The sequence below is a fragment of the Chroicocephalus ridibundus genome, chromosome 2 (genome assembly GCF_963924245.1).
Source record: "Chroicocephalus ridibundus chromosome 2, bChrRid1.1, whole genome shotgun sequence".
Lineage (NCBI taxonomy): Eukaryota > Metazoa > Chordata > Aves > Charadriiformes > Laridae > Chroicocephalus > Chroicocephalus ridibundus.
In genome coordinates this window covers 127,241,342-127,266,779 of record NC_086285.1, presented here as the reverse complement: position 1 = coordinate 127,266,779, position 25,438 = coordinate 127,241,342, and the positions used below count along the sequence as shown (strand labels likewise).

Sequence of the window (25,438 nt, the reverse complement as noted above, 5' to 3'; positions counted from 1 at the left end):
GTATTCAATGGTCAGAATGCCTGTCTTTTCTCTTGAGATTAGAAATCGTGTGAAATACATATGACTTAATATCTTTTTAGCTTTAAATCCATTTGCCTTGAGTTTCTAGAGATTTACTTCAGGGTTGGAGAAGAATGTTTCCAGGTGAGCCTGATTGGGTTCAGCGAGTTGTGACAGATGCAGTTCATTTTGGGGTGGGAGGGAGAATGGCAAGAGAGGATAAAAGGCTTTGGAAGCTGCTGTAGAGCCCTTTCTGTCAGGGAAACTTTCCAGTCTTCTGTCTTAGTAACTGAGTAACTAACTGCCTGTTGTTTTCTCTATCTTATTATGCCATCACCTATTCCTCTTAACTGTTTTCTTCCTTTGGAGTTTTCCCCATCTGTGGATTTGCGACCCTGCAGCAGCCCCTTAGTTATCCCTGGCAAAGACAGCAAAAACTTCCTGGGGGGAATTCCTGCAGCCAGGACTCGCCGCTTGCCTCCCCGCCTGGCCTGGTGCTCCATCGACTGGGATCAGCTCTGCCTCCTGCAGCCCTTAGGCTCTGGAGGCTTCGGTTCTGTCTACAAAGCCACCTACCACGGTGCAACTGTGGCTGTGAAGCAGGTGAAGAAGAGCAGCAAAAACCGGCTGGCATCACGACAGAGCTTTTGGGCTGAGCTGAACGTAGCCCGGCTGCAGCACAATAATGTGGTACGTGTGGTGGCTGCCAGCACGTGTGCCCCGGCCAGCCAGAACAGCCTGGGCACCATCATTATGGAGTATGTGGGCAACATCACCCTGCACCATGTAATTTATGGCACCGGTGACGTGTGGAGACGGGGTGAGGACGACGAAGGAGGATGTGGAAGGAAGGCCCTGAGCATGGAAGAGGCTGTGTGCTATGCTTGTGACATTATGACCGGCTTAGCCTTTCTTCACTCGCTGGGCATCGTGCACTTGGACCTGAAGCCTGCGAACATCTTCATCACTGAGCAGGGAGTGTGCAAGATTGGAGACTTCGGGTGCTCCCAGAAACTGGAGGAGGGCTTGTCCCAGAGCCCCCATGTTTGCCAGCAAGGGGGCACGTACACGCACCGTGCCCCCGAGCTCCTCAAGGGGGAGAGGGTCACTGCCAAAGCAGACATCTACTCATTTGCTATCACCCTCTGGCAAATTGTCATGCGAGAGCAGCCCTACCAGGGTGAGCGGCAGTACGTGCTCTACGCTGTGGTAGCTTATAACTTACGCCCTTCGCTGGCTGCTGCTGTTTTCCACGAGTCACCCGTGGGCCAGAGACTCCGGGGCATCATTAGCTGCTGCTGGAATGCTAAGGTCGAGGAACGCCTGAGCGCAGCCCAGCTTCTCCCCAGCCTCAGGGCCCTCAAGGCCAGCCTCTAGGAAAACTCAGAACTCTTAACGTTTCTTTTATTGTCGACTTTTCTTTCCTTCCGCCTTTCCTCCAAGTGTTTAGACCCTGCGTGATCTAAAGGCTTTATTGCTGGTTTTTATACTTAAAAAAAAAAAGAAACTGCTTTGTTCTAAGAAGATTATAAATAAAGAGATTTAACAAAACTGTGGGGTTTTTACCGTGGGGGGGGGCAAGGAGCAAGGATCAAGATGTTGGCAAATAGGACTTTTTCTGGTTGATCTGTTGTGTGCTGCCTTGCTCAGGGAGAAAGTGGGGAATGTGATGTGCAGAAAGTAAGTTGTTTTCAAATAAGTGAAGTACAAAAAAGGGCTGCTTTTAGAAGGTTCTTTGTACATAATACCTTTCGGTATTTCCAAAATGTCAGATAGGAGTAGCTCTTTACACTAGCTAGGTTTGTGCATTGGAGCTTTTCCTCTTCATTTACCAAGGAATGAGTACGCATCACAAATCAACGAATGCAGAAAAAATAAGTGGAGTGTCAGTGGCTTTCTTTTCTTGTTCTTAAATGTACTAAATTTCAATAACTATGCTGTTTTCTGAAACACGAAGTGTGAACTACCCAATCTCCCCATTGAAGTAAGGAACCTTTCTCACAGTCTAAGGCTGTTAAGAGTAAGAAGATACATTAACAATCTGTGCTTTTATAAGGCCTCCATGCTACCAGGCGTGTTAGATGCGAGTTGCTAGTTGGTGTATTGTAAATTTTGGTATCTGAAGTACTGTAAGAGCATCTTGTGTGGAATAGAAACTTCCCAGGTTTTGGAGGTACAGAGGGAGTTTAAAAAAAAAAAAATAAATTGGAAAAACATGAAGGGAGATGTATAGGTACAAAACCCTCATATATCGGGGGAAGGGGAGGATTACTTGCCCTTCATGATGCATGGGTCGGTATTAGACAAGATACTGGACGTACTGAAAAGGAAGATTGCTTAAAGCAGTAATAATGATACTCCACAGGTGCTCAAAGCATACACTATTGAACTATCCTCTGTGCTGCTTATGCCTGATCTACTATCTTTCCTAATCTGGTTGTAACATGTCTGGGAAAGGAAGTGCTGTAGGCAATGCTGAAGAAAAAGAGCTCTGATCCCTGATTTATCAGAACTGATAATTATCGATCCGAGATCTCAGCCCTTATCTGGAGCTATGAAGATCCAACTGCTGTAGCTAATACTGCCGTCCTGCTCAAAGACTTGCTTCTTTTTAAGACAGGACAAAGAGTGATGTTTCAGTCAAATTGTTTTTCTTCTTTCCCTTTCCTCCCCCTTGCTTCCATTCTGGAAAAAAATCCCAAAGGAATTGAGCCAGTTTCCTGATTTCTGACACACATCTGTTCTTAGCCCCGTGAAATCCTGGAAATGAGCAACTATGTGAATTTGAGAGGATTCTGTAGGTCTTTATGGTATTTGGGTTGGTCATTAAAATTAATGGTTTATAAAGCATATCTAAGCTTAACTATTTCCTGCTCTTCTGTCCCCCTTAAGTAGAACTGTAAAATGCCGGGTGGAATCAAAAACCCTAAGGTAAATTCTGGAATAAGTTTCCTGTGTTTTCTCTGTCAAAATAATTACGCTGTAGAGCCAGAACTTATGGGGTTTTTGTGTTATGTAACTTTTTTTAATAAACTATAAATAGCTTATAAAAGTTATCATAATAAGACACTTACCTCTTAAAATTATTAGCTGAGGGCATGTAAGATAAAATTTTGGATAAAGCCACTGGCATGCCTTACCTTAACATGTTTCCCCACTCTTCAAAAGAATATAATAAAAAATTGCAATTAAAGTTTTTTTAGTAGTTCCTAGGTGCCTATGTGTTGTATTTATTTTGCCAACCTAGGTAGCTTGTTGCTTAAACTGTTAGAAACTTAATGGTACTTTGGAACCAGTAAGTGCTACTCGAGTCTCTGTGAAAAATCAAGCACCCTTCAAATTCGCTGTCATACTTCACAGAAGAATACTGAATGGCCAAGCCCTAGTCTTGAAGCATAATCAGCTCTGCAGATGTCTCCGTCGATTTTACTGGATTCTCTCTTTTGAGAGCTAGTAAGAACTTTGCACAGCCCTCAAGATGTAGGCACATCATTATCTGCTGTCATCATGATGTGTTTTATTTTTTAGTAGCTTCTAAGATTTGATTTGCTTCTTTTTGATTGCTAATGAGCTTTGAGCTAATACTAATCAAGAAACATCTCAGGCCTGGTAGCTCAGAATCCATGGTTCTATGTGATGAGGATTATTTTGCCTGTGTGCCTCACTTTACATCAACCTACCTTGGATCTCCTTCTGCCAGTTTGTAGCTGGCCCTCGCACTCACTGCCCTAACTAACTCCAGCATCAGCAAATTTGTTTATCTTACGGGTCACTTTCTTGCACTTCATTTATGGGTGTGCTGAGCAGTACAGGACCCCGTGAAACACCCGTGGACGCTTTCTCTAGTTGAGAAAACTGACACTTTACCCTCCGCTCCTATCTTTTGACTTATCCAGCCCAGGATTTTCTCTCCTAAACATGTCTACTTAGTACCTTTAAAATGTTTGCGGTGAAGGGTTTTTCAAATACCTTTGGGAACCCAAAGGGAATGTATTAACCATCTCCTGCTCTGCACACTGTTGGTGCTCCTCAAGAATTCTAATATAATTCAACACAGTTGTGAAGCACAACTCCTTCCAACCAAAGCAATATTGGTTCCTCCTAAACAAATAATATCTATGTGTCTGTTAATTCCTTTAATATAGTATATGCTAATGTATCTTGTACAGATGTCAGTCATGTAATTAGAAAAGTTATTTCTTAAAGACTTCCATGGGATATGGTCCTGGAGAGAAGAGAGGGCACCTAGTTGATTTTCAAGGATTGTCTTCTCCAAGCTCAAGACTGGTCCATCCCAATGAGCAGGAAATCAAGCAAAGGTGGCAGGATGCCTCTGGGGATAAACAAGGAGTTCCTGATTAAACTCAAAAATAAAAAAAAAACCAAACATGCAAGAGCTGAGAGACCAATGGGAAATTGGGAGCAAAGAAGACTTACTGTTGGCAAAGAAGGATGCACTCACAAATGCTGATGGAACTCACTGATATCACTGTGAGGGCACTCATGATTATCTTTGGAAGGTTGTGGTGGTCAGGAGAGATTCCTGAGGACTGGAAGAAAGCAAATCTCACTCCTACCTGCAAGATGACCAAAACAGAGGATCTGGAAAACTACAAGCCAGTCAACCTCACCTAAATCCCTGGAGAAAGCGGTGGAACAAAAAATTCTGGAAACCATTGCCAAAAGTATGAAGGACAGCAAGTGATTGGGAGTAGTTGTCATGGATTTATGAAGACCAACCTGGTAGCCTTCTGCAATGAGATTACTGGCTGCTGGATGAGGGGAGAGCAGTGGCTGTTGCTTATCTTGACCTTAGTCTGGGTTTTGGCATTGTTTCCCATTACATCCTTATAGAGAAACTGATGAAGTACAGGCTAGGTAGTGAAAACTGAAAACTATCTGAGCTGGTGGGCTCAAAGGGTTGTGATCAGTGGCATGAAGTCCAGCAGGAGACCAGTCACTAGCCACATATCCCAGAGATCGATACTGGGCCCAGTACAGGTTAATATCTCCATTCATGGCCTGGATGATGGGACAGAGTGCACCCTCAGCAAGTTTGCAAGATGATCATAACAACACGTGTATTGCTGAGACACCCTATGTAGGGGAAAACACTTGTGAAGTTTGCTTTCAGCCTCCCGAGAGGGAAACAAACAAGTTCGCTCACTGTTCTGTTTAGCTTTTCCAGCACACAAAGTTTCTATAGTCTTAAGACTGCACTGCTGTGCATCTCCTATGGTATATGTATGTCTGTTTTCTCTGGTACTGAATTCTGCCACCGGTCACAAGATTTGCTGAGGTTTCATCAGGGAAAGCTCGGAGAAAGGTTTCCCTGTACATGCGTTCAAAGCAAGGAGTAATAAAAGTGCACCTGACATGCAGAGGAACAGAGAGGCAGAATTGAACCGTGTTTCATGGCCAAAGAGATGTATTCAGGTGTCTCCAGAGCAGTGAGATGCTTTCCAAGAACACAGACTTCCATCTTTCTCTCTCACATAGTGTTGGTAAGGCCTTTTATGAAGCTTTAATCTGAAAAGTAGAAGACTCAAGCTCACAGCCTTATTCTATCTGATGGGAAAAGAAAAATCCATATTAATTAAAAATTATGCAGGTTCTCAGAAGACCAGCTGGATCAAGTCACATAAGTTCTAGGTGAGTCCAATGTGGAGATCTGGTCAGAAACAGAAGAATTAGTCGATGAGACATACTCTCCAGTAGCACATGGCTGATCCTACATTAAGATTTGAGATGCCCTGAACATGTCAAATAAATTCACATCTATGCCTTTGTGTTCTCACTAGCGATGAATGAGAGCAAACAGAATATCTGTTACCCACACACTCAGCATCGCTCAGGGAGGCCTTATCGCTCTCTACAACTACCTGAAAGGAGGTTGTAGCGAGGTGGGGGTTGGTCTCTTCTCCTGAGTAACAGGCGATAGGACAAGAGCAAATGGCATCAAGTTGCACCAGGGGAGGTTTAAATTGGATATTAGGAAAAAATTCTACACCGAAAGGATTATTAAGCATTCGAAGAGGCTGCCCAGGGAAGTGGTTGAGTCCCCATCCCTGGAGGTATTTAAAAGACGGGCAGACATAGCGCTTAGAGGTATGGTTTAGTGATAGTTTTTGTCAGAGTTAGGTTGATGATTGGACTCGATGATCTGAAAGGTCCCTTCCAACCTAGGCAATTCTATGATTCTATTCTATGATACAGAATTGGATGGAGTGGTCAACACCTCAGATGGTTGTGCTGGTATTCAGAGGGATCTTACCAAGCTGGATGGGAATAAATGCAGCAAACTGCAAAGTCGGGCACCTGGTGGAGGATAACCCCATGCAGGAGTACAGGCTGGGGGCCGACTGGCTGGCTGGAAAGCAGCTTTGCCGGAATGGACCTGGAGCTCCTGGAGAACCAAGCTGAACATGAGCCAGTGATGCACCCTTGTGGCAAAGGCGACCAACAGCGTCTGGGGGTGCTCTACCAAGGGTGCTGCCAGCTCTCCCAGAGCATTGCCAGAAGAGATTATGCACCTCTGCTCACTCAGCCCTGGCAAGACACATCTGCAGCTCTGTGACCAACTCTGCCAGAAAAAGAAAGTCATGGATGTACTGGACCAGGAGTGCAGCAAAGGGCCATTAAGCCGATTAGGGGATTGGAATCTTTGCATGTGAGGAGAGGCTGAGGGATGGGACCGTTCAGCGTGGGAAGAGAAGGCTCAGGGGAATCTTACCAATTTGTATAAATACTGATGGGAGGCAGCAAAGATGGAGCCAGTCTCAGTGGTATCCAGTGACGGGACAAGATGCAATGGACAGAAACTGAAGCACAGGAAACTCCATTTAAATGCAGGAGGAAAAATTTTTACTGTGGGGGTGGTCAAACACTGAAACAGGTTGCCCAGAGAGGCTGGGGAGTCTTCATCCTTGGAAATGTTCAGAACCCAACTGGACGCGGTACTGAGCAAGCTGTTCTAGTTGACCCTGCTCTGAACAGGGGGCTGGACTAGAAAATCTCCAGAGGTCCCTTCCAACCACAAAAGTTCTGCAATTATAATAACATTTATAGATGCTTGAATTTCAGACAGCTCCTGAGTTCTCCTACAAAAATGTTTCTACTATGAGCCTATTTTGTGTTTCCTCCAGGGACAACACACATGCAAGGAACACACCTTGATTCTTTGCAATAGCTTTGTTGTCTTGGTGGGGATCAAGTTTCAATGATGAGGGGATTTTTGGTTTGGTTTGTTTTTTCTTTTAAAAACCTAACTTCAGTAGATCTATCAGAAAGGCTTGACAAATTTCTTGTTCTTGATATTCCGAAAATTAAAAATTATGGGGTTATGTTAGTTCCTTGAAGTTTTTTTTCCATCTATTTTTATATTTAGTTCACCACAGTTTCAGCCTTTCCATTTTCTTCATCTGGACATGGCTTCAGGTTTTTAAAAGATGCCTTCTTGCTTCTAGAGCTGGCATAAAAGCTAATGAGTGTAACTGCAGATTGCTCTTTAACTTTGTCACACTTGCACGCCTCCATACAAAATTTTAGCAGAAGCCACATGATGCTAGCAGAGCAGTTGCAGACAATTGTGTTACAACTGTTATGGGCTTCTGTTCATCCGAATTTTCCCCCAAGTCTTTCTAGAAGCTGGTTTTTTTCTTTATCTCTCCTTCCCCATACACATGTACGCAGCCCAGTTCCAGATGGTTAGCAAGACATGGTTATAAGTCAAGATAAACCTTAAGGGCTATTCGTACCTACTTAATTTATTCTCCTCTTTCCTGAAACTGATCACCAGCAGCTTGATCAGCCTAAACAGAAGATTTATTGACGGCCTGGAGAAAGTGCTGCAACCAGGTAACTGCAGTTTATCAACATCTTGCTGTGCTTTCTGACCATGAAACACTTGTGAAGCCAGTGGTGAAGCCAATGATCCCATTTCTGGGACGCTGGGATGCCCTGACACAGTGGCCATTTTCCCAAGGTGAGCTGTTCTTTTGGTTTTGTTTTATGTTCTCTGTTCATAAGTAGCACACGCTGCCTTTCAGACTTCCAGCCCTGCAGCACTGAGAGCTAACTATTCGAAACCAGGTGCATTAGCTCCTGCCTCATAGCAGTCTGGGGTAACCACAGCCTGCACGGAAACTTCAGCTAGTTCTCATCAATCTCCCAGTACCGAACTACCAAATCTGGCTGCATTTACTGATTTCAGAAAGTACATATGAAGAAGATACTGTAGAGTGCTTCCACTCTCATGTCTAATCACCAACGGCAGTAGCTCTGGACATCTTAACCATATGAGAGTGTTACATTTTGTGCTTTCTTGGTTATACAGATATCACCATCTACTAAGGGAAAGCATGAACTAAAAATCCTAATTCTGTCCTTTTTTCTTTTTTTTTTATAACCCATGTCATCCACCACCCCCAACCTCCCCCACGTGTCTCCTCTTTTCCCTCAAATCGGCACATGTGCAAAACTTGACAGGATGCAGTTAAGAAAGAGATTTTATGTCATTTTATCTAATTCAAACTGAATCCCCAGGTAAGAGCCAATACCAGTTAGTGCTGAAATGGTTTAGGTCAAAATTAAGCTTTTTCATGCTTTTCTTCACAATGAAAAGCAATTTCCACGTGCTCTCTTGAATTCTGTGAAATGCAACAATTACTTTAGCAGTCAAGTGATTATAAGACAAGAAATGACAGCTAGAAGCATGGGAAGTATGCCATTGTAATAAACAGTTTCTAGGAAGAGTGAGAAAGGAGGAAGAGGAAAAGCATGGAAGTGTAATTTCATCGTTCTGCATTACTCTTCACTTACTATAGCTATTACTGAAGGTTTAGGGTCTTTGGTTGCCAAATAGAAATGTCGACAGATATTTCATCAACAGGTTTTTTTTAAAAAAAGTAAGCGTAAGCTACAATTCTGGTGCTATTCTCTTTATTTGGGTGTGGGGTGGGTGGGAGTATTACAGTTAAGCATATTTGATAATTAAGTGGGGAACAGTTATCTGTTTCTCTTTGATGTAGCCTCTGGCTTCCCATCAACGAGGAGCCTCTGTAACCCTGCTCCTGGCTTGTTCTGATGTTTGCTTCACTTTCCTTGGAGGCTTCCTCAGTGCTCACTTACTTCATATTCTTTTTTTTTTTTCCTTTTTTTTTTTTTTGGTGTCATGCTTTATCTCAACCCAGAAAGAAAGAGATAGCAACACTATCTTCAAATGATAAAAATACTGTATCACTTGGAGGTGGGCACATCCTTAATACAGCAGGTGGAATGGGAAGCATGAAGATGTAAGTGTGAAGATGTGTGAGTTGTGTCTGTATTCTGTGGTAAGATATGTCTGCAGCAAAGAAAACAAAACAAAACAAAACAATGTTTTATAGAATATACTACAAATATTTGTAAATTCAATGCGACTTAAGTGGATGCTTAGTATTTGACTTGTATATCAAATTTTGCAGCATTAGCATCTGTGTTTATAAATTCATCCACTAGAACAAAGATGAAAATAGGGGTAGAAAACGAACAGTTATTTTTAAAATTAACTGTACTTTGAACATGTTGCTTATACTTTATTTTAGCCTTTTATCTGCTGCAAATACCTTAATGCAGTGCTCAAAGAGCCTCTTTCTATGCTTCAGTTAACCCAGCTGCCAAATATTTGTCTGCCTGTCAAACGAAAAGCCTTAAAAACCAGTTAAAGAAGGAAAATGGAACAACAAAAAAAGTCTACTGGCATCTATCCCAGTCTGCCATCAGCTAAGGATGCCATGGGACGATCTGATAGTAGAGGCACCATCTGCCCCTGGACTTCTCGGAGCACGAGGCTGAGTTTCTCTCTTTACCCAGCCTGAAGTTCAATAGCCTGAGTGTTCGGCAGAGCAGGGAGGTGATCGCATTTGCCTTTGCAGGGCACCTGGGATAATAGGGTAATTCATAACTTAATAAATATTCTACTGCACATGTGCCAGGCTACAAAGAGTAAAGTAGGCTGCAAATTGGAAAGGTAAATGTCCAACTCTTTTTAAGTTACTCCCCCCAAAAAGGGCGGAAGGAAAACCAGTTTTATTTTCAAGCCATGTCTTTTTCTCCACCACTTGCTTAAAAAATGGTGAAAGGGTTTTGACTCAGATATGGCCCAAGTGAAGCTGGCCCCAGAGACAAGTACAGAAAGTTGCACCTGAACAGAGCTAGTAAAAAAGCTGAGTGTAAATACGGGAACTGATAGGCTGGAGAGGCTGGATTTTTTCTTTAATAGTAGTTACTAGCATAGATTATGTAATACAGTAAGTTTAGAGAGGTATCATATACTTCGTCCACATCCTTGTTACTCTCGTATCTAACAGTTCCATTCAAATGGTTTGCAGATAATGCAAAAGCCACACACAAAGCTTTTGAAGGAACATATTGTTGGACTGGCATGACAGTAGACGAATGTCAACCAGATTTCTCTTTGTAGTGACAAAGTGAAGTGACAGAACTTCTCCAGACCTCTCCTAAAGTTGTCAATCCTTATATAGCTTTTGGGAGTGAAATTATTGCTATTATATGTTTTCTAATTTAAAGGGGAGAAAAAGGATATTCTTAAAATTTAATTAATCATTCCTGTCAACAGCTGACTTTCAGAGGAAATAAATTTCTTTAAATTTTTTAAAATGTTTTTACGCTTGCATAGTTCATTTAAAAAGTTGTGTATTGAATTGCAAATAGCATTTGAAAAAGCACCCTAACCACAAAAATTAGCACTACCCGACCAGTCATAGCAAGGGTGGTACGAAAGAGCCATTCGCACAGGGAGACACGGGAGGTGGCTGCGGGAGGCAGGGAGACAAGCCAGAAACAGGCAGAGGGGAGACGCCCCCCAAAATGAACCTATTTTCTACAAGCCGTTAAATCAGTGAAGCTCTCATTGAAAAATAAGTTTATGGTGGCACGTGAACTCCCGCTAGAGCTACTTGCCCACTGGTCCACTGTCAGGACCCCGAGTGACTTAAACTAAGGGTCTTGAACTAGTGCTTAAAATGAGACAAAGCCACTGACCCAGTTCAGAGCCATCACCCATTACCACCAGGTCGTAGCAGTCTCTTGTTTAGTAAAAAGAAGCGTAGCCTTCCCCCTCGCTCCCAGCCCCCCCCCAAACCCAACTGTCCTGGCCCATCAAAATGAAAAACTGGCTCATTTTAAATGCTCTGTAAACCATCACCAGCCCCCAAACTGCCTGCGAGTTTTTTTCTTTCTTTTCTTGATGATTGCACTGTGTGCTAATTATGATGATGATTAGTTAGATTAGTTAGAAATCATTTAGCAATGTATGCTAGTACACAAGTAATGGGGGATTCATCGTTGGAATAGCGATTTCTTTCACATAGAGAAGATTTTAAGAGCAAAAAGCTCAGTTTTCTATATCAAAGATGTGTTGGGGGTTTTTTTCAGGAGGGAGGAGAATCAATCTCTAGGTATTAGCATAAGCATTTGTGCCTGCCAGAACAAAGTGGTTGGCTCCACCTCCCACCAGGAACATTTCAGAGGAGCGTATGAGAAGCATTTCTTCCTCTGAACATGTAAGGGAGGACAAAAAGGAAATATACCTGCTGCAAGGGTGCGGGAAGGGGGCCGTTGATAGAACAAAGTACCTGCTGGGTGCTCTCAGAAACATCTTCTAGCAGTCATAATTATTGAAAAATTATTTTGTAATATACATATTGTGTACTTAAAATAAAAACATGAGATCATAATGCTGAAAAAATTAAAAGTATTAATATTTCTTGTCATTTTTTTCAGGGGACGTGGCTACCATACTCAAAACCACCTTCTGTGTATACCACAATAATTAATTTTATGTGCCTAAAAATTGAATCCTTGACCACAACGCTCTTAAGAGCTAATTCTATCTTTTCCTCAGTTTTAGACCAGCAGACAATACTGCTCCCCTTGATCTGCATCTGGAAAACCTGTTGCTAGAGTTTTCCCTGTGCACGGAGGTAGGAATGTCGGAAGTGCGATCGCGTGCATCTGCATATAGTTGCTCTTACAACATTTAAGTCATTATTGCAGGGGAGAAAGACTTTTCTAGTTTATATTATTTCCTGGGAGACTAACCAAACCATATTCCATATTTGTAACAATGATGTTTTACAGACTGGTGTGAAAGCTCATTTACAAGCCCTATTTTTCTTACAAGTGAAGTAGGGACTTCTGCTGTATATTTAGGTGAAAGACAAATTTAATAGAGTTGCTGTACTCTCCTGTAAGCTGTTCTCTGAAACAGAACTGCTGGGTCTTCTATGAAATGATATTACAGCCTCCACGGTTGTTGTTCCTGCCCCCCTACCGCAACCTCATAATTTCTACGTAGTAAACTGCAGCTGCCACTTTGCCACATTAGCTTTTTTGAGAAGTTAGCAAGCCCTTTGAAACCAAAACTTCTTAATATTTGATGCTTCTTGGATCACTTTCATGTTACATTGTGGATCTGACCAGCTGTTCCGAACAATCACAGTGTAATGATTTCCTCGGTGGCTAATAATTCCTTTTTCTAAACACATCTTTAACACCACGGTATCTCCTTTAGTTCCAGGTCCTAAGTTTTATGTTATTGTTCCTGTTTCTGTCAGGTTTTGAGTAATTTAACTTGGCTAGTTCACAGAGGGTCAGGTCACAACAGGAGAAGCATTACTGAATTGGCTTCAGTCTTTCTTTACAGGTGCCAGGGTTGGGAAGGGCATCTCTTCGCAAGTCCCACAGAAGTCAATCTGACACCTGGATGTAATCTAGATAAAACTGCGAGATGCAACTAATATCCTGGTCTAATAGTCCTGTACCATCAAGATGGTGATTCCCCCTTGCTTTAAATCTCATCACCATCTGCAGCAAGCATTTGCTAAATTTTGTGCTTGTTCATCATCTGAAAACCAGTTGGATGAAGGATATAACAAAGAAGAAACTAATCTTAAAGGGATGAGGAAAAACTTCTCAAGTTAAAAAAAACACATGATGCAGTGATGCATTCTATATGAAGAGAAGTTTTTCCTCTAGTTGTAAGGCAGTGTGAGGTCAGGATCATTCCTGGAATTATCCCTGCTCCATGATAGAGAGGCAGCACAAGCACCGTGAAACAATCCCCTCCTCCTCTGTCTCGCCAAAGAATTAGTTTAGATTAAACTGCTCTTTGGAAGAAAAAAATGTCATCAGTGACTTCATAACTGGGCTCTAAAACAGTAGACAAAAATATACGTGAACTACATATATTGGTAAACATAATTGCTGAAAAATTAATCAATGTTTTCTTCCTCAAGACAGACAGCCAACCATGCAGACGCCCTGCTGCTGGTAGCTTCCTACAAAGTCTGTGCCGGAGGCAGACATAAGGAGAGAAGACAACTCCGAAATCTTTATTAGCACAGTGTTGCAAGAGTTCGTACGTACAAGCATGTACCGCTAGTTCCTAAACACTCCGAGTACAAAGCGTCCATAGAGAAGCCAGTGAGTGAATGTAGCAAACCAGCCTGCGTCCTGCAAGCTATTTCCAATTCAGTTGTTAGAAGAGCTCGCTATGTTCAAAGAGTCCCATGGATATTATTTGAGCAGATGCCACTTTTCAGCATGTGCTACAAACTATTGCAGTCTTCTTGAACTGTCTGTTATTTCAAAATAAAACAGATCGTGACCAACAGTGCTGAGCGGTGCTGCCTCAAGTGGCCAAATCTGGATTGGAGAGATTTGCGTAGTTTGGGATACATCTTTTAAACTTCATTAACCTTTCCACACATGAAGTCTTCCAAGGTGATTTCCAAAATGAAAACTGGATGCAAAAATACCAGTTTTGTTTGTGTGCCCACTAGTTCTGCTTTCACTGCACTGATGCTGGGGATTTTTTGCACAGGAGTTGCATGTCGTCCCCCCCCCCGGCCTTGGTAACATGGTTTGGATAACAACAGATGATACGGTAGGAATGTGAGTGTAAATAGTGTGTGAGAATAGAATACCCAAATCGGCATGTTCTGAGAGGATGTTTGCCCAAAACTTGATAACGCTAAGAGGAAATTAACAGTAACAAAGCTTGCTTAAAACAATGACCACCCAGATTAAACAGTAACCAGGGGATTAGATACCCTGAGAAAAGAAGTTAGCTTGAGAAGCAGCATGAGAATTTGTGATTGTTGGCAGAAACCTTGGGGTGGGAAAGCAGTACCAGAGGAGCGGGCATCATCGCTTCTAAGGCCGGACTGCATCCTCCATGTCTCACACGGTAAGTAGCTGCCACCCCACTCCCAGCATAGGCTGGGGGACTGACAGGACGCAGCGCAGCAGCAGGAACAGCCCTCTCAGGATTGCGTGTGGGAGCTCACGGGGTACGCTTTCACTGGCACATGGATTAGCTGCACGGGTACGCCTGCCCACATCTCCAACAAAAGGGATTAAGAGACAGGGGAATCTACGTTCCCAAAAGCGTGAGTCTGCATTTGTCGTCACGCTTCTTGCAAGAGAGGGGATGCGCATATAGAACTGCGTGAATACATAAGTGGGCTCAGTTGTAGAAAGGTACATAAGAAATTTGTAGGTGCTTAAGAACACTGTAAGCATCTAGTGTTGTGATTTCTGTTGTATTGCTGACATGGATCCACAATATATAGCTCACTGATTGCTGGCAAATTACACGTGGCTAATCAATAAACCGCCTTGGTGCTGTCAAGACGATGCAAGTTGCACAGTTATTCTCTGCAAAAAGTCATTTCACTATTACAAATTTTACAGAAGCATCACATCCACAGAGCAAGGAGTGGAGAGGCAACAAACATTCTTCTGGACAAGCAGAGAAGACATAATTAATCCATTTGAAAAAAATCCTAAGATTGAACTAGAGGAGGACAAATTCAAACAATATCCTCCTGAAAGCAGCCCAGATGTACAATCCCTGTTTCAGTCCTGAGTGTTCAAAGACATACTGCAGTGATCTATCACAGATTCAGTGTCACTCTAACGTATTGGCAACTATAGATTTTTTTGTCACTGTGATTTGTGTCAGAAGATCAGAAGAACAAGGCAAAACAGGCTGACACAGGAGAAGTTTTGCTCTGTCCAGGTCACTGATATCAGAAGCCAAGTGTATTATCTCTCAGGCGTAAAGTACACATTTAGAAGGAAAGAGCTCATAGTGATAAGTATGAAGTTCATGCTGCCCACTTGAAAAAGTCTCTTAACAATCAATATTTGCAGCAACATTTGTCAACAGTAAAGGTCTCCATCAAAGCACAATTGCTCCAAGTCATGGATCTAGTTCATGTTTTCCATGCTTGCATGAGGAACTTTTAAGGTAAAGAGAGCCTAGTATTTTGAGGGGGGGCGTGTTGCATTTTTATATGAAAGTTTAGAAAATTTAAAATGGACAGGCCAGGTGCAATCTGAGAACTCCAGCTGCAGACTGGTGCTGATGCACTGTCCGTTCTGTCTGTCTGCTACCTGCAGAGAACATTAGTTGCCAGTTAGCAACTGCCCACCTACCCAAACCCATCTTTAAGAAGGGGATATCTTCAGTTCCAGTGGGCTTGCTGGAAGTTTCAATAGCCAAGGCACCTGGAGACATAATAAATACAGATGTTCGAAACCTAGAGAAAACAAAGGGATTTTAACAGGTAACAGCTAACTGCTGAGCAAAGAAGTTGGAGAAGCGTTCTGAGACATGATACCACTGAGCAACTTCAAGTTAACACAAGAGGACCAGCAGATACCTAGAATTAAGACCAAGCAGATGCTGAAGTCTTTCTTAAAAGGCTTGAAAATAGCTTTTATTGGATTGCTGCTGACTGGTTTAGATACTCCAGCACCTACTGATGATTTCCTGAGAGGCCACAAGTATGATCCTGCTTCATGGGTATTTTATGACCAGAAGTTCAAACAAAATCTTTAGAACCGTGTTCAGATCTCAAAGCCCTTGGAGAAGGAAGTGATTTGCAAGTAAATAGGAATATATTTTGGCAATGTTAATCACCATCGAAAGCAAAGACCAGAGGCATCAGGCTGGCATAACCCAGGTAGCTTCCAGGGAGCTGCCCATGTCAAATAATCACTATGAAAAATGACAAAGCAGATTTAAGGAAGCTACTGCGAGCCCTGCCAAAACCATCCACAGGCCACCTGTGTGAAATACATAGAATAAATCTACTCAAATGAATAAATGGTGTTCACAAGCCAATTTGCAAAGCCTGGGGAGTATGTCTGTCCTTTCAACCACCCAAAGGTGCATCACCAGAAGACAGAAGAAGCCTTCATTTTGAGAAGTTATTACAATATTTTAGAAGATGCTGAGTGACAGCAGGCACACGCTCATTCGGTTAACTCTTCAGTCACATAGGCAGACTCATACCAGGATCTACTCTTGAATTATGACCGCTGTGATCCTACAAGAACATTTAAGAGATCTCCTCAAAGATCCTTTTTGTCACATGAAAAAATGAAGACAGACGGTTAATTGACATCTAGACTAAATGGATTTAGATTTATAGAACATTGGGACATCTTTTCTGGATAAAAAAAAAACCCTGTATGATTTAGCTTGTCACAGATGAGAAAAAAAAACAACAAACCTTCCCAGGCAAAACTTAACAAGATTAAATGCAATGGCATTAAGTAGCTAAAGAATTGGGTGACCATGCATTTAGCACAAAGTAAAGATGATCACGCTAAAATTAAACGAACGACCACAAACCTGATGAGAATCTAACTCCCTAGACATACATATTTAATTAATAGGAACCGAATTACTAATTTGGAAGCATAAATTGAATCTAACTGGTTTCACTGTAAGCTAATGGAAAAATATATGGAAGCAAAATATTCAGTTAGTTACTCAGGACTGTTTCTGAAGGACAAACTGATCAAAGAGAGGGAGGAAAAAAACCCTAGTAATCTACAAAAAACAAAATAAAGTCAGAAAGTGTCATGAATGCACATGGAACAATATTCTGTGTGATAAATAAGGAAATTAGGTATTAAGTTGTTTCTCCTACAGGCTACTACTAAGTCATGTTAAAAGCATGTCTTGCTTCTTAATCATTTATCTTTCAATTACGTGACATGAGGAAAACACTCCTGGAAACTTCATCTAAAAAGCATATGCCAACAGTGTATTAAAAGTCTGAACTCACAATCTCATAACTAAAGTTAGTAGTAGCTGGGGAGAAAAACCTACATTAAAACCAATATGTAACCACAGAAAAAGCAGGCATTGTGCAAAATACAAATCAGAAGCTAAGAATGGTAAAATATTCAGAAGGTAAGCAAAAAGTTGTATTTACAATGGATGTGAAGAACACTCATGTGAATAACACGAAAGAGTTTGTTGGGGGTTTTTTACAGCGTATTTCACAGAAAGCAGGAAGTTCAGATAAATTTCTGTTCTACATTTGTGGAGAAAACCAACATATATCAGAAAATTCTAACAATAGCTAAGGAAAGCCTTAAACATAGGAACAGAAGTAAGGCGGTTTTTAAAGCAGCAGCTCCAGATAGCCTGCATCCAAGAATTTTAAGAGCTGGCAAAGGAGACTTGTGTGCTATTAATGTGGATTTTCCATAAGCTTTGAGAAATCTGGGGAAGCTCAGGAAAAAAAAAAACCTCAAAGAAAGCTGAGGTGGTGCCAATACTAGAAAAAAAAAAGTAAGAAAGGAACAAATTCAGGAACTTAGTGTCAACCTTGCATTAATCCCAGGGGAAAAAATAACTGTATTCTTGATATAGGAACAAGAAATAAATGAGGAAATTCTACTTAAATTGCACAGCTTAAATGTAGGGAAAACGTATCTCTTCAAGATTGACCTTTTTTCCTCACACATTCACAGCATATATTTGGTAGACAACAGGAACAGTATTGATAGAACACATTTATACATTGACTTGTTCAGTAGGACACAGATAAACTGGCATAACTGTGCACATATAGTTCATAATAAGTAAATTAAAACTAAGGTTACAGGTCTGAGTCATCAAGGAGGAGTCAGTCAGACATATTTCTAATTGAATCCCACCGGAATTAGTTCTTGGCAGCAATCTACTCAATATTTTATCTGGAAATAAAGTTCACTAAGGACATTCATAAGAGCTCTAAGTAAATAACGTAGCAAGATTGCTGATTGGGAACAATCATGATCAATGGGAGGTCATATATTTAAGGGTGATAAATATAAACCACTTATAGATGGAAAGTTTCCTCAGTAAGTAGCTGGAATAGCTGATAACAGAGTAAACATGGGTTCCTTATGCATAAGTGAGTTCAAAATTGTTAATGTAATTGTTAAATGGCTCAGAAAACAAACCACCAGAACTAAATGCTGCTTTCATTGCAGGGAGAGAGAGGCCAGAGAAACAGGACTATCATCAAAACAGATTTTTCTGTTCATCAAAACTGATCTCCACTGGCAAAAGACATTGCTGCATTTCAGGAAGCAGGAACAGGATGGTAACTTCTGTATCCATGTTTGTTGGAACTGCTTTATCAGAATATAGCATCTAGTCCAAAAAAGTTATTAGTAAACCAGAGATTTCAAAGAGCAAGTGCAAAACACATCTAAAATTGATGGAATAACAGAATAATTGGCATAGAAAAGTTTAAGTCCATTACATGAGGTTTAAGGACTATATGAAGACCTATAAAGCCTTTGGTAGGGGAAAAGTGCAGTGTGATAGCTGAAAGTAAGTTCATATTGAAACACCAAGCGGGCTTTTTTGAATAACTGTAGTAATTACTAAGCTTTCAAAGGTGACTGTAGCTTTGCTAACATTATACGTATCTACAATTACTGTACGAAACTCCAAACTAGAATTAAAATATCTTTTTAAAAAGATAATCGCAGTGACCTTACTATAGGCCATCATTTCATAACATCATCTTCTCCAGTTCCATAAATCTGTCAAGTAGTGATGAAACTAGAGACAAGCACACTCTCAGCAAAATGCTTGTTTTGGGACTGGCAGTTATCAGCGTCCCAGGCGAATCAATGACTGTTCTCCTTAAAAAGACAACCCTCCAATGCCCAATCTCAATAAGTAAAGGGACTTCAATAAGCAAAATGAGTTTAGGTTCTTAAATTTAAAAAATGAACTAAACCAGCATTTTTACTTCAAGTTTCTGCTCTTGCACCTCCACTTTCAGCAATGACGAAAAAGGGAAAAAAAAGGGGGGGGGGGGGCGGGGAATAAAGGAAAAAAGGCTTAGAAGGGAATGGGCTCGCTATCCCTGATAGCCACAAGGGCTCGTTCGTACGCCAAACCCCGGCACTGCCCCCAGCAGAAAGCCGCAGCCGCCGGTGAAGGCACCGAGAGCCGAAGCGCGCTGTCCCACTGCCGGGACGGCAGCCCCACCGACCACCCTCACCACGGAGACCGGCCCGCTCGCCACAAACCGCGGCAGACCCCGGAGCTCAGCCCTGCCGCCCCTACCCCTACCCCTACCCCTACCCCTACCCCTACCCCTACCCCTACCCCTACCCCTACCCCTACCCCTACCCCTACCCCTCACTGCCCGGCCCGGGCCACTCCCGGCCCCTTTCTCCCCGCTGTCGGGGCCACCACCGCCCGCCGCGCGGGAGGCCCGACCGACCCGGCTTCCCCACCCCGGCGCTTCCGGGCCCCGCCTCGGCGGGTGAAAGGTCCCGCAGCGCCCGGATGGAGGCGGTGCCGCCGCTCGCCGTATATAAGAGCCCCGCCGCCACGCTGCCCTCCTCTACGCCGCCGCCGCCGCCTCCTGGCTCACCGCTGTTCGCTGGGCCCCGCGCCGCCCCTCGCCCGGGAATAAGTCGGTCAGGAAGGCTCCGCTGCCGCCATGGTGAGGCGGGAGGCGCCGGGGAGGGAAGGCGGGGGGGAGAGGGGCCGCTGCCGCCTCAGTGTTGGCAGGGTGGCATGGCTGCAGGCTTGGGCGGCGTGGCTGCAGGCCCGGGCGGCCGCGTGTGCCCCGCCGGTGCCGGCCGTCGCCTGGGCCTCGGCGCCGGGGGAGGGAGGTTCCTGAAGGATCCCCTACTGCCGGGGCTGCTCCCGGAGCCCCTGACAGCTGGGGTGCCGCAGACCGGGGCCTTGCGTCGGCTTCTCCCCGCTCCCTAGCCGGCCGGCCCGCGGCAGGCCGCGGCGGTTCCTGCGCGTAGGGCGCCCCGTGGGGAGCGGAGCCTGCGGGGGGGGAGGCGAGCCCAGCCCGGCGTGAGGGGTGGCGGCGGGGCCCCCTGCCTCGTTTGCCCTAAAAATCGGCTTTTATGAGAGGAACGTGCGGCCCTTCGTACGGCAGGTGGTACCTCGTCAGTGTGAGAAACGCCGTATTTCATCCACGGCCTTTCTTTAAGGTTTTTCTGCCTCCGTATTTTCGCTTTTATCTTCTTTCGTCAGTTCACTTGGTCCATATTAATGCCCAATTTTTTGCCAGCGTTTAATTGCAAAAGCTCTTCTAATCAGTCTCCTGAGTGGCCGAATTACTCTTTCTGGCCAGATGCCTCTTGTTCTCCCCGTTTAGGTTGTTGCTGTTTTGTCGATATCTTTGTAATTTGATTCATTAAGCTGTAAGATATGTGAAATCTGAAATGTGTTTAATTTTGAGGACGAGGAGTGTTTGTGGCTGGACAGCCTGCTCTGTATAAGCAAACCAGGGAGGGATGTTCTTGCAGCTTCCCACCGTGAGATGCAGCTAGACACTAAAAAATTGCTTTTCCGTAGAGCAGTTAGGGCCTTTTGCCCTTCCTTTCTGTGCCCACCATTTCTTCGATGCCACTGTACCCTTTGGATATGTCATCCGGTCAGTAAAATAAAACAGTCCCATAGCTAACTCGTTCTTTACTCTCTGGAAGTCTGTTTTTAAGAGGCTGCAGATTGCGTTAGTTGGTGTGGACTTGTAGTGTCTGATATTTGCAACTTCAACGTTTTTTAGGCGTTTAAAGATACTGGCAAAGCACCTGTGGAACAAGAGGTAGCAATTCATCGCATTAGAATTACTTTGACAAGTCGCAATGTAAAATCACTTGAGAAGGGTGAGTGATGCTTTTTTTCTTTTTTAACTGGGGTAGCTTATTAAGTAATGAATGATATATATGATATAATGTATTGCAAAACCAAATGTATTGAAACCAGTTGTAATTAAAGATGTTAGCGTTTGCCGGTTTGTGACTTGGCTAACAAAGTCAACCTAAAGTGCTTCGTACACTGATGACTACATTCTAATTTATTTTTTAATTGGAAGCTAGTGTTTGGGGTTTTTCATCATACTGAAAACTTCATGTTGTAGTGACTAACTTAAGAGAATGCAGCCTCATCCCTTTAGTTCTTGGGGGCGTTTTAGTTGTCACTATTTGAGTGTACAAGAACTGAAAGGCACCGGTTTCTTGATTGCTATTTTGTAACTCTTTTTTTCAAGAGTTTAGTTTAGACAGTTAATATTCTCTAAGAAACTATTTAATCTTGTTTAGGAACTGGCTTTGCCAGTGTTTTAATCATATAATGTAAATGTTGTGGGATCACTGTTGGATGCAGGATCTTCAGGCTGATAACAGCTTAAATACAGCTTAAACTTGGAATAATGGATTTTGCCTACTGTTGTTACATGATTTTGCTCACCATGGCGTAACGCTTCCGCTTGTATATGGTTGGCTATGAGGATAACCCATAAAATGAATGGCAATGATCACTTCATACGCTATTCTGAGCCAACATCTTGTTTCACTTGAGAAAACAAGTAAAAAAAAAAAATACTCACAAACCTGAGCTGTTTTATATTATTTTTTTTCAGTCTGTGCTGACTTGATCAGAGGTGCTAAGGAAAAAAACCTAAAGGTGAAAGGACCTGTTCGCATGCCCACCAAGGTACTTAGTGCTGTTTTCCTGTCTTAAAAATTTGTTTTTCTGCAGGTGTGCAAGTAAAACATCTCTTTAAAAAAAAAAAGTTGAGATGAAAAGCACTACTACTAAATTGAGGATGACCCAGTGTAAACAGATAATGACTTCACAAATTGCTTTGACAGTTGAGGCAACTGTTCAGTGCAAAACACGTTGGACACAGAAGGGGGGGTTTGTCCTTCAATTTATTTTAATCATAATTTTTTTTCAAATTAAATATAGGGAAGAGATACTAACATCTCAAGATGTAATACATCATAATAATAAAACAAGATGAGAATACATCTCAAGAAGTAACTTTCCAATGACATAGATGCCATACAGTATTTGTAGGTGGACTGATTTGATTGTAGATTAGTCTTCTGTGGGCATCAACTAAATACCCCGTGTTGATTTTTCTTCAGACTCTGCGAATCACGACCAGGAAGACGCCTTGTGGGGAAGGTTCCAAGACCTGGGATCGTTTCCAAATGCGTATCCATAAGCGGCTCATTGACTTACACAGCCCTTCTGAGATCGTGAAGCAGATCACTTCTATCAGCATTGAACCAGGTGTAGAAGTTGAAGTTACTATTGCCGATGCCTAAATGATGGTCATCGTTGAATAAAGTTGATTTACAAATTTTCATCACTGCTTGTTTTTATATGCGTGTCAAGAGTCTTGAGTAGCCCTGTGATGCTTTTCATGAAGAAGGACAACAGAGATCATAATAAAAAAGCTGTGCGAGAGGATTGTATGATATTTAAGGAAGAATATGCCAGTTGTAAACGTCAGGAAGATGAAACTTGGGCTTCATGGTTTCATTGGAGGTTGGTGACTGTATGGGTGTGCGGCACTTAAATTATTAAAAATACATTTTCTGAAAAGGATTTAACTTTCGCTGAAATCTTAGTCTATACCCAGACAAGCAGTAGCATTAAAATGGATGTTTAGGTAAATTACCAAGTTTTCAACTCTGGCTGTGCAAGGCTGAGCTAACACTTAGTTTATTTGGCTTCCCCCACCCATGCTTTTCACAAAGGATACTGAGGATGTTAGTTACATAATTCATAATTTGTGGTGAATATGTTGAATTTGGCAAGTTCGTTCTTTAGACTTGCATGTAGAGTCACAAAACTAAGCTGTGGAACTCTCTAGTTGTCTTTCTAGGTTTAGATTTTCATAGATTTGAATATGAAAGGCAATATTTAAGGTAAGCTTCATAGATAAAGCAATAAAACAGCCATTTTCATTGCTGCTACTTAGGCCTCTCAAGTTCGGTGGTGGCTTTTTTTTTCTTCTGCAAACTCATGCTTAAAGGAACTATGATCAATTCTTAAACCTACAAGACATAAAGTCCTGAGTTAAATGAAAGAATACTGTTTTGTTGCATAGAATCATAGAATAGTTTGGGTTGGAAGGGACCTTTAAAGGTCATCTGCAATTCATCCATTTAAGACTGGGTTGCTGCTTCTGCTTCAAGCATAGGAGAGAACTTTAATTAAACAGAAGTTAGGAAAAATGTGGTTGTGTGGACCTTGAGGTCCCATTTGTATTTGCTAAGACCTTAAAACGGTGGCCAAAGCTTGAGCTTACTCAGGGGATTCAAGAGTTCCTCATCTGCCCACTTCTCTCAATGTCATTCAATGTAAAGCCTTAGAGGGATTCTGTCCCTCTAGTTAGCAGGCTCGAGAGCTTTGGTTGAAGGGAGAGATTGCAGAATCACAGAACTGTAGGAGTTGTGAGGGACCTTTGGAGATCATCTAGTCCAGTCCCCCTGCCAGAGCAGGTTCACCAAGAGCAGGCTGGACAGGAAAGCATCCAGGTGGGTTTTGAATATCTCCAGAGAAGGGAGACTCCACAACCAAGATGAGAAACGTTACTTGCATTTACACACATGGATTGCAACAAGCCCACTTCCTTGAGAAACATTTCAAACTATGAGAAGGGAAAAAAAAACACCCTATGTCTTCCTAAAGGTCAGCTTCTGCTACTACATTATAAGTAGGAGCTGCCTGACAAATACTTCTAGCCTTAGTTCTAAAATTATTTGCATCCTATGGGGTGCTCTGAAAAGCTTGGTAAGAACTTGGCTGCGTGATGTGAGTTGGATTAAAAGGGGGTCAATGGGGGAACACGTAACAGACTGGAAGTGTTACCAGCTGAGGACGACTGACCTTTGTATGCCATCAGCTATGAACTTTCACCCAAGGAGTCTTCCCTATGCTTAATCCAACAGCCCTCTGACCGAAAGCACTCGGGGGGACCGAGGGCAGGCTGGTGGGCTTTAGCATCACTTCTGCCTTTGGTCTTCCCTCTTGGTCAAAACCCATCGCTATGAAACAGCCTTTTACCAGCTCACAGCTGGTGGCACCCCTGGCTTAGCACCCTTAAATGTACCTAAATGACCTGAAGGCCCATCTATGTTCTCTGGGCAGATGTGTCTCTTTGAAAACAAGTTTTCATTGGTCTCTTGAGCGTGTTTCTCTTTTCTGTGAGCTTTTGAGCGCGCTTCTCCCTTGTCACCTGCCTCCGACTTCAGCTCCTCGGGACAAAGGCAACTTTGCCTCCGCGCCTGGGTCTTGTCCCATGCGGACACGAAGCCGCCTCCCTGCTCTGTTAAGAGACGGTTTTTCCCACCCGGAGAGCGGATCGTTTCCTCGGCGGGGGTGTCGGACCGCAGGCTCCCGGCGCCCCGTTCCGCCACCGCCCGCCCTCCCGCCAACCCCCGGGGCACGGCGCCCGCTCCGCCCGCGTGTAACCCGCACGCTTCGTGTTGCGTTTGTTTACCACAACCCCGCCTGCTCTCGCGGCGGTTACGTAACACCCATAATAACTTTATATAACTGCTTCGATGGAAAATATTTAGGTATCCGCGTCTCCCCTTCTCTCCCCCCCTCGCCCCAGTCAGGCAAGACACCCCTCCTCTGGCCGCTAAGCCGCCGCTGTCGGCGCCGCCGTACTTCGCCGCTCAAGCCCCTTCCTTATTAGTATTGCCTAATTAAAAACGATAAATAAATCTGCGTCACGAGCACGCGCTGCAGGCGGCCCCCCCACCAACCCCGGCCCGCTCCCCCCGTTCCCGGCCCCCCCCCCTCCCCGGTCCCGCCGGCGGCGGCGCCGCTGCCTTGCGCTGTGTGACGGCGCCCCCTGCCGGCCGGCGGGAGATACGCCACCCCACCCCCGCTCCCTCCCCTTCGGCCAATCAGCGCCCGCCTCCCCTCGCCCAAATGCCCGCGGCGGGCGGGGGGATGTTTGGCGGGCTCCCGCGCGCGGCAAGGTAGCGGCCCTTGGCGCGCGGCTGGCGGCCGCCGTTGCGCTGAGGCGGCCTTGCCCGCCCGGTTCCCCCTGCGCCGTCCCTGCCCTGTGTGCGAACGGGGCCTTGCCTGGCCGGCGGTTCGTCGAGGCAGGGCACGCTGGCCTAGGGGGCTGAGGGCGGGGAGTGCGGGCCTGGGCTTGGTGGCCGAGGCCCTGGCGCCTGGGGAGTGTTGAGCCCTTCGTGGTGGGGGCGAGGGAGGTGTTACAGGCAGTGGCCCAGTGCTTGCAGGTGGAGAGTAATGCCCAAAAGAGGCAGTTAGCATGCTTTCACT

The 25,438-nt window shown here is 43.7% G+C and overlaps 2 protein-coding genes and 1 non-coding gene across 3 annotated transcripts; all 3 read left to right on the top strand.

Moving 5' to 3' along the window:
* Positions 1–327: 327 nt before the first annotated feature.
* MOS (MOS proto-oncogene, serine/threonine kinase) lies at positions 328–1,377 on the top strand. Its single transcript, XM_063324007.1, has one exon. The coding sequence runs from the start codon at positions 328–330 to the stop codon at positions 1,375–1,377; it is 1,050 nt and encodes a 349-aa protein (XP_063180077.1).
* Positions 1,378–19,667: 18,290 nt separating this feature from the next.
* RPS20 (ribosomal protein S20) lies at positions 19,668–22,496 on the top strand. Its single transcript, XM_063326890.1, has 4 exons — positions 19,668–19,823; positions 20,907–21,006; positions 21,762–21,835; positions 22,273–22,496. Exons 1-4 carry the CDS (start codon positions 19,821–19,823, stop codon positions 22,453–22,455), a joined length of 360 nt encoding a protein of 119 aa, XP_063182960.1. The 5' UTR covers positions 19,668–19,820; the 3' UTR covers positions 22,456–22,496.
* On the top strand, positions 21,620–21,684 carry LOC134512375 (small nucleolar RNA U54). The gene has a single exon (XR_010070110.1). It is a non-coding gene; the product is annotated as a small nucleolar RNA U54 (small nucleolar RNA).
* Positions 22,497–25,438: the final 2,942 nt, after the last annotated feature.

Coding starts and splice junctions, on each gene's coding strand:
- MOS (XM_063324007.1), top strand. CDS start 328: ATGCCATCACCTATTCCTCTTAACTGTTTTCTTCCTTTGGAGTTTTCC.
- RPS20 (XM_063326890.1), top strand. Junction 21,007..21,761: donor TGTAAAATCACTTGAGAAGG/GTGAGTGATGCT, acceptor ATTTTTTTTCAG/TCTGTGCTGACTTGATCAGA. Junction 21,836..22,272: donor CTGTTCGCATGCCCACCAAG/GTACTTAGTGCT, acceptor ATTTTTCTTCAG/ACTCTGCGAATCACGACCAG.